Raw genomic sequence first — 15,391 nt, 5'->3', positions numbered from 1 at the left:
GGTTTTTTGCCAGCCCCTTAGGGCCTATAAAAGGAGAGGCCTTGGACCTAATAAATTAACCAGCAGCCAGCAGTTCCAGGGCAGAAAGGAGCAGCAGGAAGCCTACTCTTTGGACCTATCTACAGGAGGTGAGAGAGTGCAACAAGGGCTGCAAACTTAGCCCGGAAGGGCTGGACCTTGGCTGTTTTCTAGGGTAGCAAGGTGCTGAGATCAACACACCTTTTGGAGCAGCGATTCACAAGCAGGTTGGAGCAGTGGAACAGCTATCTTGGGGCCTACATTCAGGAGGACCAAGGGGACCTGTGTGTTGCAGACAAAGCTTGGCAGGGGCTGCCCACCTAGGCTGATCCACAGGTAGTAAGGTGGAGAAGAACACACTGGACGGAAAGTCTACAGACGCGGATTCAAGTCTAGAGATAACTGGCTGATAGGAGAAGGACCTTGTGGTAAGATTAGAGGACCACACCATTGGTGGGACTCTGGATATATATTTTTTTGTATTGTGTCCATAGTTTTGGAGGAAAATATATTTTGGTGGTTTCTCTATCTGGTTGGTTCATTGTCTATTGATGAGTCTGCACATCTATGTGATGCACATTAAGTGAAGAAGTTTGTGATTGCACACCCCACACCACACTGTGTGAGCTCCTGGGCATTACTATAAGTCTTCTGCTGTGTGTACCCTCTGTTGGGTCTTTTCTAACATGAAGGAATGCCAAAGTACAGTTCAGAGAATGTATTTTGAGTTTGAAATTCAGTTAGGACTGATCTTTTGTTAAAATGCCAAGCTCTGAGGGATCTTCGAATGCTAATCACTTGAAGAAGACTACAAGAAGGACAAAACTCTAAGTGAAGAAGATCCCAGCTAAGAAACTTTGGGAGAAGCCAACAGGGTATACAATTTTGTAAGAGAGTAGACACTGCCTGATAAAGGTAAGACCCTCTCATGGCTACTTATAAAATTGACAAGTTCAATGGCCAAGGATTCCATACTTGGCAGATGAAGATAAAGTTTATGCTTATGAAGGAGAATCTATGGGACTTAGTCAAAGAAGGAACGCAAAGCTCTCAAGAAGGTGAATCAACTACAACAAAAGGTAAAGGAAATGCCACTGACTCTACTTCTACACCTGCAGATGCAAAGAGAATTGAGAAAGCATATGCCATCATTGCATTAGGTTTGGGTGATGACTATGTACATCACATCTCAGATTTGGAATCCCCTTTTGAAGCATGGCACAAGTTAGACATATTGTTTGGTGCTAGCTCTCATAGTTCTAAATTAAATCTAAAAATTAAGTTCTTTGAACTAAGAATGGAGGGAGATAATGTTGCTGCCCATGTCAACACTATGAGAAGTATTATGACACAACTAGCTTCAATTAATTCCCCTGTCACTGAGAATGATGCTATGGCAGTGCTTTTAAAGAGCATGCCTCAGGATTTTGACTATGTGGTTACTACTTTGAAGAATCTACCTCAACCCTCATTAGAAGGCATCATTAGTGCCTTACAAGAAGAGGAAAGGAAGAACAATTCCTGAGTGGGCAAAATGCATATAGAGGCACTTGCAGTGAGGTTTTCAAAAAGCAAGCACAAGGCTTGTAAACACTGTGGGAAAAACAATCACCTTGAGAAGGATTGTTATAGAATCAACCCTTGCTCATATTGTGGAAAGAATAATCCCTCTGAAAAGTTTTGCAATGAGAAAAAGAGGACTATGTCAAATCTTGTTGAAGAGAGAACTCCATCAACAAAAGAAACATCCAACTTTGTGGTAGAATACAAGGACTTTGCCTTTTGAGCAACTTGTCTTTGAATTTTTGTTCATCATCACTTGGTTAAATTTTGAGGTTCTCTGCTTGGAGTAGTACTCCAAAAAGAATGTTATATGTTTTGTCTTTTGTAAAACACCTCTGGTCACCATATGATGTAGGCCATGCGATATATGTTTGGTCTATCCCAGTTTTGTAAACCTTGACCCTTGGGCCCCTTTGCTAGCATGAGATCCTAGACATAGATTTATTCTTAACCACCATGAGATGGTCATGTGTGACCACCATGAGATGGCATGAGAAACTACGAGATTAGATGTATCCTTGACATTGCAAGAGGCAAACCCTTGAGGGGGGGTATATTTGAATAAGTATGGTCAAGGGCTTGCTCTATGGTGCATGCGTGCATCTAGGGGAGTCACGTGTGTGTGTGTGTGTGTGTGTGTTGTAGAGGCACATCTAGTGCTATGATGTGTCTAGTGTGTGACCTAAGTGATGATGTAAGGCAAAGGCCTTCACATGGGAGGTTCCTTTGATTTAGGCCAGTCCCACTGATGTAGGGGCTGATTGCCACTGATATAGGGGAGGTGCCTACACCTCTCTTTCTATAAAATAGAGGTCATTCCTTCATTCTAATACAATGGATTTTGCCTCACTTGTGCTCTCACTCTTTATGCCATGATGCATCTCTTCTATCCCACACTGTTCTACAGTCGTCACCTTGCGTCGGCCTTTCTATGATCAAGAGATAACCCACCTTGCTCCACGCCTTTTGAACTGTCATGCTCTTCACAAAAAGTAAGCGTGACCACTAGCAAACCGCCGTGGTCCTACCAAAATTCCTTCGCTTCAATCTCAACGCCGTACAGCTATAGCTCCTTGTCCAATCCCGTACAGATATAATATGCTTCTCTTGGTGTCAGCCTCAAACCACTTCATTTTTGAAGAATAGGTTGTTGGATTGCAACGGAACACGCTCAGGGCCAAAATATGAGGCTATGGTAGTTCTTACGAAACCAGCCCACAAGCTAGTCAAGCTCGGTTGCTGGTGGAGGCAAGAAAACGAATTTGCACGTACTTATGCTCACCAATCTCGAACCACATGACGATTACCAACACCCTACTGCTCTGATACCAATTGAAACGAATAGGGAGCAAATCATTGACAATCACGGGCGATAGCACATGTACTATCCACCCAGCCAAATCTCTGTGATAGCAAGGTCGAATATTTCTAAGATAATTCCACCTGCCACATATCACATTTCTAGGACCATCCTTTAGTGCACCATTTACCCCTCTTTTGGAGAACAATTTAATTCCGTTTGCCCCTTGGCAATTACACATTTTGGTGCACCTAGGCCCTTGCTCTTTAGAACCATCTAGTCAACGCCAATTCACCCTCACCAAGGGCCTTGACGTTGATTCCTTTAACCGTTACTTGAAGCACAATAAAATGTTACAAAAGTCAGTCCTTTAAAGGAAAATGTCCACTAACCCTTTTGAGGTCATGCTATCTCTTCTTGAGCGTAACAGCTAGCTAGGTGTTGTTAGAAGCATGGTGAAGAGAAAGAGAGAGAAGGTTAGTGTGTGAGGAAATGATGCTCAAATAAAGACATAGCTGGGTGGTCAATACCATCAATCAAAGTAAAAGACAATACATTCATTTTTGGGGGACAACCTAGGGCGGAGTACCTCTTATTGACTCCAAATACATTCAATTTAGTGGGACAACTCAAGGCTGAGAACCTTTATTTGACTCAACAGAAACGCACATAGAACTAAGCATCATCTTCCTCCTCAGAGAGAAACAGATCATGCAACACAATAGATGAAGTGTCTTGCTTAGGTCTAGTAGATGTAGCATAAATATTCTTGAGCTTGTCTAGGTTCTCCTTGGCTGAAGTAGTGAGGTCAAGATGATGAAGCAATTTGTTGACCAACCTCACACCAAGGTACACCAATGCTTTGTCATGCTGCTCATCCCTAGATGCAAGTGGTGCCGAAGAATCTTCACCACGGGGACAAGGCTCCATAGTAGCAAACTGAGGTAACAAATTTGCTGCACCAGAAAGAACGAGCAAGTATGGCGGCTGGTGTAGAACTTCCAAAATGCAATAGTGGACTCCACGTGTGCAAGTGGGCAGATACAGGTGGCTGTAGATGCTCCAAACACAAACCCTAATCAAAATTCACAGCAAGAATATGCTCCGAAATGGAGAACTGAACCAGAAATGGAGCTCTTGTGGTCGTAGTAACTGCTTGAAGTGCTGCAGCAGGTCTGAAATCTGCAAAGCGGCTCACTAGGGCACCCCGAAGTGCAAAGGCTGGTCACCAATGTGCAGGGCAGCTCCCTAGAACAGCTCTGAAATGTGTAGCAGGACACTAGTCTGAAAATCGGCTGTAGTAGATGTGCTGGAAGCCAAGAGATTACTCGAAAAGGCCCTCAAATGACTTGAAATGCTGCAGAGTGTGCTATCAAGTAGCCGACTACACAGCAGCAGCAATAGAGAGCTGTTCTTGGCGTCGAAAACTTCCGAAACTGCTCTGTTGAAGGTGGTTATGCAGCAGCAGTACACGGGATGCAGATTGTGGCGACGAAATGCTCTGAAATAGGCTTGAAGGTCCACACTCGCAGGCACAATGATCTGACCAGCAAGGAAGGATGCTTGTGAAGGGCGCCTAGAGATCCAAAGGGCCTCAAATCAAGGCGGCTGGCTATGGAGGCAACAACTGAAGCAAATAGCTGCTGCAAGCGGGTGCAAGGAGGAGGTGAATAGAGGCGAAATGGAGCAGGGCTGAGGCGGCTGCAGGCTGCAGGAAGAAGGGCTGAAGCAGAATTAGGATTAGGGCAAGGGTGACGTGGCAGCTATGGAAGGTGGCTCTGATACCATGTTAGAAAGAGAAAGAGCGAGAAGGTTAGGGTGTGAGGAAATGATGCTCAAATGAAGACATGAAGAAAGGCTTTCATTCATTCATCAAGTGTGACAAGAGAAGTGAAGTACGAGCCTTATATAGGCTACTCACTTACACACTAGCACCTAGTGCATATGGGATAAGTCCCATGATGACATGTGGCACTCACACATGACTCACACACATAGACAAGTACTACACACCAACACTTCACACCAACACACTCTTTGGCTATGATATCTCCAACAGGTGTGACTTCAGTTGTAGGTTTTGGTTTGTTTGTGCGACTCGAGCATTATAGGTGGTAGGCTCGGCGAGTTGCGTTGCAGATACAGGTTTGTACAGCTAGTTCGTAGACCTCACCTCCCGTTACTAGCCTACACTGTTGCCTCTTGTTTGTTTGCTCCACACCACTCCTCCACTGGTTCCATCACTCCCCGCACTCTTGCTTTCCCTCCCCTAGTCTCTCCTTTAATTCCCTAAGGTTTTGTAGGCAGCAGAGTATTCTTTTATAAGCTTCAAGTCAGCCTTCCACTTTAGATTGGCGAATGGCTTCACATTTAGCCAATCCTACTTCCACCACACCGTCATGAGAAACATTAAGGCAAATTCTAGTAGCTTAAGAAGGTCATTGAAGTTGAGAGTGCAACCACTCTCTTTGCTCGCATCCATAGCTCTCATCCTCCTAGAAGTCAAGCTAGAGATTGGATGTTGGTAGCCTTTCCTTGGATTTTCTATACATTCCAAGATGTTCAACTTTTGGGGAGGGATTTTTTCCAGATGGTCTTTGATTCCTCTATGATTCCCTTGATAGTTTTGGTGGCTAGTCCCTAGCCCTGAGCTCTAAGGGAATATTTATTACTCCCTTTTTCTTGGGTTTCAAGTTCGTTCGACTTCCTTAGGTGTACTATGGTTGTGGGATTCTAGCAAAGATAGTTCCTTGGATTTTCTATACATTCCAAGATGTTCAACTTTTGGGGAGGGATTTCTTCCAGATGGTCTTTGATTCCTCTATGATTCCCTTGATAGTTTTGGTGGCTAGTCCCTAGCCCTGAGCTCTAAGGGAATATTTATTACTCCCTTTTTCTTGGGTTTCAAGTTCGTTCGACTTCCTTAGGTGTACTATGGTTGTGGGATTCTAGCAAAGATAGTTGCAACCATTGTGGAGACAATATCATTGGAGCCCTTTGTGGTATGCTTAGCGAAATACCTCTATTTACCAGTGTCGCATTTGTAGACTCTTTGGCTCTTTTGCAGGAGAGTACTGTGACTCCCTTCAGCTCGTGCATCATAATGCCTATACTGCCTTAGTTGATCGTGGAGACTCTACGGAGACAGCTGCTTCCTCCTTTTCATCTATGCAGTATGTCACGAGGACGTGAAATTATGGGACTTTTGATTTGTGACTCTCGTAATTTGTGCGTGACTTCCTTGAGCCTCAGGGACGCGAGGGTCCGGCCATGGGGCAGGACTTGGGAAATGAAAATACCTAGTGGGCCCTTGTAAATAGTGAATGTGCGCCTAGTTACTAGGCAATTAATTCCTAGGGCCAAAGTACAGGGGGGCCAAAAGAGTGGCGCAATTAAAAAACACTGCTTTTTGGAGCCTAGGGCTTTAAAAGGGGGAGGGAGCTTTTCTTTTGGATGCAGTTGGCCAAATCAGTTCCAGAGGAGCCAGATCATCAGTTTCAGGTGTTCCAGAGCTTGCCAGGAAAATTAGTTTTTACCTAGGGGCCAGTTTCAGGTGTTCCAGAGCCTGCCAGGGAAATTCGTTTTTACCCAGGGGCCGGTTTCAGGTGTTTCAAAGCCTGCCAGGGAAATTCATTTTTACCCTGGGGCCAGGTCCAGGTGATCCAGGGCCTGCCAGAGCAAATCGCAATTGATCCAAGAGTCTATTGCAGGTGGCGATTTTTGCCAGGGTGTCTGTTCCAGTTTGCGATTTGCTTTTGGGCTCTTCCAAGCTGTTCTAGGTGCCTGTGATTGGTTCTAGGGCTGTTCGAGGAGTTCTAGACCTAATCGAGCTGCTTTGGGTGAACTGCAACTTTCTTTTTTTCAGGCTTTCAGGCTCTGCAGGAGATTTAGACCTGATTTTCTGGAGCTTTCTGGGTGTTGTGGCTGGTTTTGGTATCTTTCCAGGCATGGGTGTTCTATTCTAGGTTGCTTCTGGGCTATGCCAGGGTGGAATCAGTTGTGTGATTGTAGGAGTGGTTTAGACAGTGGATGCTATTGGGGTCTCTGTTGCATACTTTGGTTGGCTGAGGATATAGGATTGTCTAGTAATCGGATGCTGTTCACCGTTTGAAGTTGAGCAGGGAATTACAGGGTGGCGTTTGAAGTTGAGCAGGGAATTACAGGGTGGGCTGGACGGGGAGTTTGCGGGCGTTGGTTTGCCCGTGGTGTAGCTTCCCAGAGACCTTTGTAATCAGCCGCTTGGCTTCAAATGAATGTTATATAAATACCGCAAGGGGTGCCAACGTTTGGGGCCAATCGATGTCTTGTTTCTGAGTAGGAGTGCTCTAGCTCCCCTGTGATTTGTTCTGTGGTGCATATTTACTTGTCTATTTACTGTGTATGCTGTATTTAAGTGGATCCTACCACCCTTTACGTTGTTGAGGCTGGTTTCACAGTATTGGATGGTGGGTCTCCATTACATTCCATTGGCAACACTAGTAAGTGGTTATCCTTCCTCAACTAGACTTGCCCCTCCCCTTACTTTTGCCAAGAGATTAGGTACATGAAACCGGTCTTCACTAAAATCAAAGGGCAGTAAAACTAACAAGTAACCATTCAACTCTGTTACATTAACAATTTAGCAAAAGTACTACTAGCAGAGTGGGAGCTAGAGTGCCCATGCACCAAGACAAAGACACAGATTGGCCCCAAACCTTGGCGCCCCTTTCGGTATTTCTTTAGTGAGAGACCCAGAATTCCAGGCTACAAAAAGGATACATTCCTTCTTACAGCTGAGGCATTCCACATTCCATTGGGCATCCACATACGCTGCATAGCCTTTACCGTTCACTGTTCTTACCACTCCTGGCAGTAGGTCTCCATCCCTTGTCCAGGAAGCTTGCACACAGCCCGGAACCGTCACTAGTGACCACACTCGGCCACATAGTTCCCCATGGCTGTCACTAGTGCCCAAAAAGTTAACTATCTGCTCAAAGCAGAAAAAGAAAGCATACACAAGCTTTCTCCTCTGACCAGGACTGCCATGACCAATAGTCTCACCTGGTCGCACATATCCTCATACAACAACTTGTTTCCCATAAGAGAACTAGCATCACAACACAACAAACACTATGGCAGTCACACCTGTACCATCCCTCTGGGGGTTCTAGGGATACTTTCCATTCCAAGCATGAATTCCCGACCCCTGCCTACTGAGCAATGAGGCTGTACCAAAGATGTGCCATTTGCCTAGTAACCATTGCCTACATGTGACCCATCTCCTAAAGAAACTCAAAACATATTCCCACACGGAATATGTTACTTGCCAAAGCCAACAAATAGGATACACAGTGAATTCGAACCCACTTGCCAAGATTGGCTTTCTTAGTATCTATGCTCCCAACAACAGGGAGGAAGGTATTCTTTGCTCTCTTTGCCCTTGATAGCTGATTCTTGGATCATTCGAGGTGACTTCAACACGCTGGAGTTGAAAGAGAGGGATGGGAAGGTGGCATTTACTTTCTTGAGAGAGCTTCTTGGGATGCATTGATTTTTCAATCTCGTGGTAGAGATTGTTTAATTGATGAAGCTTTTCATGCCTTGCCATCCTTGTTGGCCCTGCAAGGGTCCTAAGGGATGGATAGATTAGTTTTTTGCTAATCAGGCCCATCCCGCTTCTTTCAGTTCATTTGGCAGACTTGACTACTTTAAATTTTGGTTTAGTGGCTGTTTAAGGCTTTCTAATTTGCTCCTAATGTGTTGTTAGGGTCAAGGTTTTGCCCTCTTGTGGAGGTTTTAAATGATTTTGTCTTTTATTGGGTATTTCTCTCTAGAGATAGAGGCTCTCTTTGTCTCTTGTATGACACCACACTTGCCAAAATAGCCACGTCCCCACTTTTATTTAATGCTCCGTCCCACTTTTATTTAATGCTCCCTCTTTTCTCTAGTCTCTTTCACTCATCTACCCAGAGTACAAGATCAATATGATCTTTTTCCAATACACATCCATTGATGCAATCCACTCTATCAATCACATAATTTCTCTTAGAATTATATGGCACCACATTTCTCAACACCCCCAAGCCACTTTACACTTATACTTATATTATAATGACATTCCAAAAGGCAGGGCCTTAGTGGGATCCCCACCTTGTTTCTATTTTCTTGGTCAAATAGGAGACATCCGATTCCCATCCATGCATTGATTGACAGATTCCATGTTGATGATTGAGCTCTAGATAGAGGTGGTATATTGTTTGTATTGCCCTTGGAGTTTCTACGCCCGATCACTGTTCGAGCCACATAAAACTTCTTGCTGTACTTTTTCGTAAAGATACTCTCCTCCTACCTTGGCAGCAGCTCTTCTTCATACTAATGAGTTCTATCACTTGGTTTCTAGGATCAAGAGATAGGATGTCCTAAGGCCATCTGCCGATAGCTAGCAGCCTTACAAAGGGAAGAGCAGAAGAGACCAGTAGATGCCTAGGTTTTACAGCCAGGGCTCATTAGCAGTCTTTTTTGAAATGGAAGGCTGAGTTTTCTTACCATGTATGTGAGTCGTTTTGGACTTAAATGGAGGTTAGAGCAGTCAATGCCTTTTTCACAACTGAGGGTCTCATCCATCTTATCCCTAAAGGGTGTGCAGAAATTTGGTCACACAGTGGATGCCAATTACACTTTTGGACAGGGCTTATAAAAGTTTGGCAAAGGCAATTGGCCTACGTTTACAGCCCTTATTTGCATGATACACAGACCAGATTTGTTCATGCTGTAGTATTTTTTATAATATCTTTTCTTTCTGAGAGGCCTCGGAGTGGGCCAGATATTCTACTTTTTGATTTTGAGAATGCTTATAATAGAGTAGAGTGGGGATTCTTGGAGGGCACAGTGCTGGGTTTTGGCTTTTTTGATACTTGGATTAAAGGGGAATCCTCTCTCGACAGATCAGCCCACAGTCAGGCTCTTGAAGCATAACAGAGGGAATTGATTTCAGATTTTCAGCGGTCCATTACGCAGCTGAATCGAGGATCTGGCCGACCAGATCTAGGGGTATATCTGCCCTATATGAAGGCCCCCTTGGGAGGGTGTTGGCAGTTCACTAGTGCTTTATTCTTGATCTGCAGAGAAAAGCAACAGGGAGGTGAAGGGATCGACTCAGTAGTACATCCTCCTGGCAGCACTCTTCAACAGGAAGAAGAGCTGCAAGGAGAGGTGTCGGAGCAGCATCTTGGCGGCATGTCTGTGATTCACTTCAGTAATTTCACTTGTGTGCACAAGAGATGGAGTGAGATTTGTTTGATGCATTTGTGAACCCTGGAACAAGTCTTCCGCTGCAGGATCTGGCTACGGCAAGCAGCTCTCTATATTTTTTCACACTAAAGAGTCATAGAAGAATGACCTAAGCAGAGCTGGTGGTGTAGTAGGATTACGCTAGTTTGTTGGCTAATCCTTTCCATCCAATCACATTGATAAACCAATCGTCCTGATTTGATGGATTTAAAGAAGGGCAGACTTTGTCCTGCCTGGGCATTCAGAGCCTGACACAGTGCAATTCCTGTTTGGAGTGCTTGACAGGGCGCTGACGCAGTCTGCAGGAGCTGCAGTAGTGTGGGGGCTGACCTTGCTGCTGAGGAGCAAGACAGAATATGTAGACTCAACAAATCTGTCATTTTTTGAAAGTGCAGTAGGCTAGGTGCAGCAACAATCAAAGCGACATGCTGGTTTTTCAAATCATTCGATGCAACTCAGCAGACTGCTAATCTCAATAAACAGTTGTTCAGACTTTGTTATAAAAGCATTTGCATATATTCCTATATTTTAAACATTTGCATGTATTCCTACATCTGAAGTGTAAGTTTTTGAGTGACATTAAAGTGTGTGCTGCACAGGCTCTTGACTTCAGCCACTCACAAGGCATCATGCACCGCGATGTCAAGCCTCACAATGTCATGATTGATCATGAACAACGCAAGTTGCGACTCATCGATTGGGGCCTTGCAGAGTTCTACCACCCTAACACGGAATATAATGTTCGTGTAGCATCAAGGTGGGGATACAAGCCTTATTTTGTTATCCTTCTGAATGTGTGGGAAGATAACTTCAGCAATATATATTAGTCCTATGGGAACATGAGCTGAGAGTTGCGTTTTTTGCTGTTATGCAGGTATTTCAAAGGCCCAGAGCTCCTTGTAGACCTGCAAGACTATGACTATTCGTTGGACATGTGGAGTCTTGGCTGCATGTTTGCAGGGATGGTGAGCCTTAAGCATTGTAGGAGGAACGAGGAGCACCTTGAATACACCTTTTATTATGGAAGATAACATTTGGATTTTTTCCTCAGATATTCCGAAAAGAGCCCTTTTTTTATGGACATGATAATTCGGATCAGTTGGTGAAGATTGCAAAGGTTAATGCCAATCTCCTCTGCTACTCTTGTTATTGTATTCACTTTTTGAAAGTTTGTGTGCTACCTCGGTTGATAGATAGCTAGTCTGCACTAAATATATACATCATTGAAGCCTTTATCTCTGAGTGCTCCATTGCTGTTTCATTCACGTTCATCTAGAAGCAATGGTGTATTGGAATCTTGTATAGCAGCTAGCTCTGTTAGTGTTCCTCAGATTTTGTTCTAGGTCTGTATGGTTTCTGTATTTTGGACCTTGTTTTAGAGATTTACTTGTAAGATTTGCAGCAGGTGCTGGGAACAGATGAACTCAATGCTTATCTCAGCAAGTATCACATTGATTTGGATCCACATCTTGGCTCCTTAGTTGGAAGGTCATCGAACTTATCACTGAATGTCTTGTTGCCTTTTGTAGCATGTTTTTTCGTTTTTGCTTTGTGTCTTGACGAAAACTCAATTTTTGACAGGCATAGCCGTAAACCGTGGTCAAAATACATCAATGCAGACAATCAGCATTTGGTGACTCCTGAGGCAAGCTCTCTGATTAACACGTTTGAGTTCCCTGAGGATGATGTATGTCAAGGGAAAGTTCTAATGCTGTGGACTTGAATTATTTGCAGGCTGTAGATTTCTTGGACAAACTTTTGCGCTATGACCATCAAGAGAGGCTTACTGCTAGAGAGGCAATGGTGGGTTTATGTGTTCCCTTCACACCTATTGAATTTTTGGAAGTCCTTGGATTAGTGTGTATTTGCCAGTCACCCTAGCTGCACCCATGCATATGTCCCCCTTATTTGATCAATTGGAAGAAAATGACTAACTCATCTTTTGACATCTTTATCTTGGGTAATTCGTAAGCAGGTCCACCCCTATTTCTACCCTGTTCGAACAACTGAAACAAACAATCGTCGCAGTTCTTGAAGATCGCTGGGCACTAGAGTGGGGTTTATTTGCAGTAAAATGCTACTGTTAGGATGCTAATGTGCTCATTTTACTAAGGCTGAGAAATTCTCAGCTTCTGGCTTATGGGCTACGTGGAGCAAGCAGAGGGATTTGCATCACAATACCATTTGAGCTTCCGTTACCACCCCATTGAGCCAGCTTCCTCTTATTTGGGTTTGGATATGCATTACGATGTGGCATCTTTAATCAGTATGATCTGGGCTATGCACAGTCAGATGGTGTCTTGTAGGGGTACATGACTAGTGTAAAGTCACGTTTTGGAATTTCTGTTAGTGCAGTCAGTTTTGCAGGTTAGCGAGAAGCAGGTAACAGGCTGGAAGGCTATTTGCTTTATTTGCAAATTCGTGAATGACTTGTTAATTTACCAAATTTGTGCATCTTTCCATAATTTGAGCCTGTTTCTGCTATGAATTGTCACACCTGTGACTGACAGTATTTATTTTTTCAGGCACAAGCTTAACTTAATTTTCTGCAGGAAGATTTAAGAGTAGCAATAAAAGGGCTTTACAATGTTTCTTGTGAAAACTGTGCAAATGGAATATTCACACTGCACATGAAATTTGAAGTGTCATTGATTGGTTGTTCCTGATGGGGAATTGATACTGCCTTTTATTGTTAACGATGATTTGAAATGAGCAGTATGTATGTTTTTTGTGATAAATGGAATATGGTGTATTTTGTTGTAATGCTTAAAAAAAAGCTTTTCAGGTCACCTCTATCTTATGCAGGACACCGTTTGCCTTGTATGCGTTGACCGTGTGACTAGTGATAGGAAAATTGGAGGCTTTTTTAGTAGCAACTTGAACTCCAGCTCTTTTAACATACCGTTAGAGATGAATAGATGAATCATGGTGTCCTTTGATAGTTTGGACTCATCAATTCGGAAAAGAATTAAAAATAATGATATTTATAGCACAAATGGTGTATATGGAGTGCAACATCCATATGCAGAGCTAGCTGCTTGGTTATATGGGTAGGATTTTTAAATGGTGCTCTATATTCAAGTTATCTTGTTTGCTTCTCACTTGCAAGTATTGGCATGCAACACTCACAAGAAATCTATGCATTGCATCTCTATTCCTTTGAATTATTCTATGGTGTCACAAGGGTGATGAGTGTAGACAGAGCTATTATGCATTGAGTAGGAGAAAAAGTAAAGAATTTCTTACATTCTCTTTGCGGATGGAGTAGGAGAAAATTTAAAAGAATTTCATACAATCCTCCCTTGGAATTATGGCTCTTTCCAAAATCAATCTCCATCCTTGAAAACAAGGTCACAAACCATCCGATGGAGAAAATTAAAAGAATTTCTCGCATGATAACTCAGAGTTACTGCTTTGGAAATCAATCCACCCTTGAAAACAAGGTCACAAGACAATCATATGTAGGTAGAGGCAAGTATTATGGAATCCTATTGATTTTATCTCTGACACCAATGCCTCCATTTGTAATAAAATCGCCTATAGTCAGTTGCAATAGTGCCATCTATGCTTTTTTCCAATACTCCCATCATTGCCATATGCGGTCTAGAAATCCTTATTTTCAAATTCTAAATGAGGAAGCACGAATGCCCTCTATGGTTGGAGCATATATTGTTAAGAGCAATTCCTTTTGTCCCTTTGAAGAAGTAAATGGGAAGCTAAATTCCTAACATAATCAGGTCCCCAAACTGAAAATTTTAAATGCATTATAGCTTTGTATTGGACAATCTGTGAACAACTTCAAGTCATTCTTTTAAAACAAAAACAAAGAAGAAATTATGTGACCCCATGAAATTCTAAATGAGGAAGCACTAATGCCCTCTATGGTTAGACAATATGTTGTTAAGAGCAAGTCCTTTTGCCCCTTTGAAGAAGTTAATGGGAAGCTAAATTCCTAATATATGGAGTTGCCCCAAATTGAAAATTTTAAATGCATTATAGCTTTGTATTAGACATTGTGTGAACAACTTCAAGCTGATTCTTTTAAAACAAAAACAAAGAAGAAGAAACTATGTGAACCCATGATTGCATTCTTCTTATCATTATTTCATAGGAGTAAACATCTTCAAGAATACACCAAGACTATCTTTAGTAAAACAAAGATCAACATATCATATGACGCTCTTTGGTGCAATTTTGAATTTCATGTTGATCCTTTGCCATGATTGCAAATATTAAATTCGACTAACGTGGAAAAACACATGTACCAAAAAACCTCACAATGCCTTACTTTTAATTAATCAACTAATATGTTGTATGGGCATAATCTTTAGATGTAGGAGCTATCACTTTAACTAAAACAAAATCATAAATTACACGTGCGCACATGTGCATGCACAGGGACAACCACGTGCACTCGTATGCGCACACCCATATGCATGCTCCCACACATGCATTTCGGATGCACGTGTGTGTGCACGTGTACATGTGTGAATATGCATGCACTTGCGCACATGCCCAAGCGTGCACATGCATGGATGTGTATGCTCATATGCACATGCACACCAGTGAATTACCTTTTGACTATAATTGGCAAATTGTGATGTTCCTCTCTCTTAAAATCATGGTAGTTTAGTCTTAGTATTTTATAACAACGTGAATTACATTTTTAAAGCCTGGCATAATGTAATGGTTGAAATGGATGGTGTAGGGCTTTGTGTAGACAAGGGAATGGTCGAACCAGTAGACAAAGTTTGTCCCACTACGTTTGTGTTGGTCAGGGATGTTTGTCTAGATCTGGTCTATAGCTAAACCATGGATTGCCGTGGGCATGAGAATTAGTTGTTCCGTGCTTTGTATTTCCATGAATTTACATAACTTTGATTTGTTCGGGGAGAATGACTTGTAGTCTACATTGAAGTCTCCCAATGTGTATGTAGGCATCGTTGGACTTCTTCACTGAAGCAAATGATGGAGTGTCTCAGCGAGCTTCATAGTTGTTGCTCTAGGTGACATTAATAATTGCCACTTCAAAGCTCATGGGGAGTTGGAAGATTGATAGGCAACGTTCGCACCCGATGTCGCAGTAATTTTCTTGTAGGATGCCTTCGTTGTAGCAAGTTGCTACACCTTGCCCTTTGTTTTTGCTGTACACTGGAAGCTTGACAGTGAGAAGGAGACATTTTGCCATAGGTGGATCTCCTGGATACATAGGATAGTCGCGGACATAATGCTAGCGCTATG

The 15,391-nt window shown here is 42.8% G+C and overlaps 1 protein-coding gene across 1 annotated transcript in view; it reads left to right on the top strand.

Moving 5' to 3' along the window:
- The window catches only part of LOC147894387 (casein kinase II subunit alpha-2-like), a 31,418-nt gene extending 18,602 nt beyond the window's left edge, over positions 1–12,816 (top strand). Inside the window, exons 4-10 of the mRNA XM_087384519.1 lie at positions 10,750–10,907; positions 11,025–11,115; positions 11,202–11,267; positions 11,556–11,638; positions 11,732–11,795; positions 11,885–11,953; positions 12,126–12,816. Of these exons, the coding sequence (XP_087240645.1) occupies positions 10,750–10,907; positions 11,025–11,115; positions 11,202–11,267; positions 11,556–11,638; positions 11,732–11,795; positions 11,885–11,953; positions 12,126–12,185 (591 nt within the window). The 3' untranslated portion in view covers positions 12,186–12,816. The remainder of the gene's footprint in view (positions 1–10,749; positions 10,908–11,024; positions 11,116–11,201; positions 11,268–11,555; positions 11,639–11,731; positions 11,796–11,884; positions 11,954–12,125) is intronic.
- The last annotated feature ends 2,575 nt before the right edge of the window (positions 12,817–15,391 follow it).

Source organism: Dipteris shenzhenensis, chromosome 14 (assembly GCF_047967505.1).
Source record: "Dipteris shenzhenensis isolate YYH24624 ecotype China chromosome 14, Dip_SZ_1.0, whole genome shotgun sequence".
Taxonomy (NCBI): Eukaryota; Viridiplantae; Streptophyta; class Polypodiopsida; order Gleicheniales; family Dipteridaceae; genus Dipteris; species Dipteris shenzhenensis.
The sequence above is the reverse complement of the archived record's forward strand: the minus strand, read 5'-3'. Positions and strand labels throughout refer to the sequence as shown.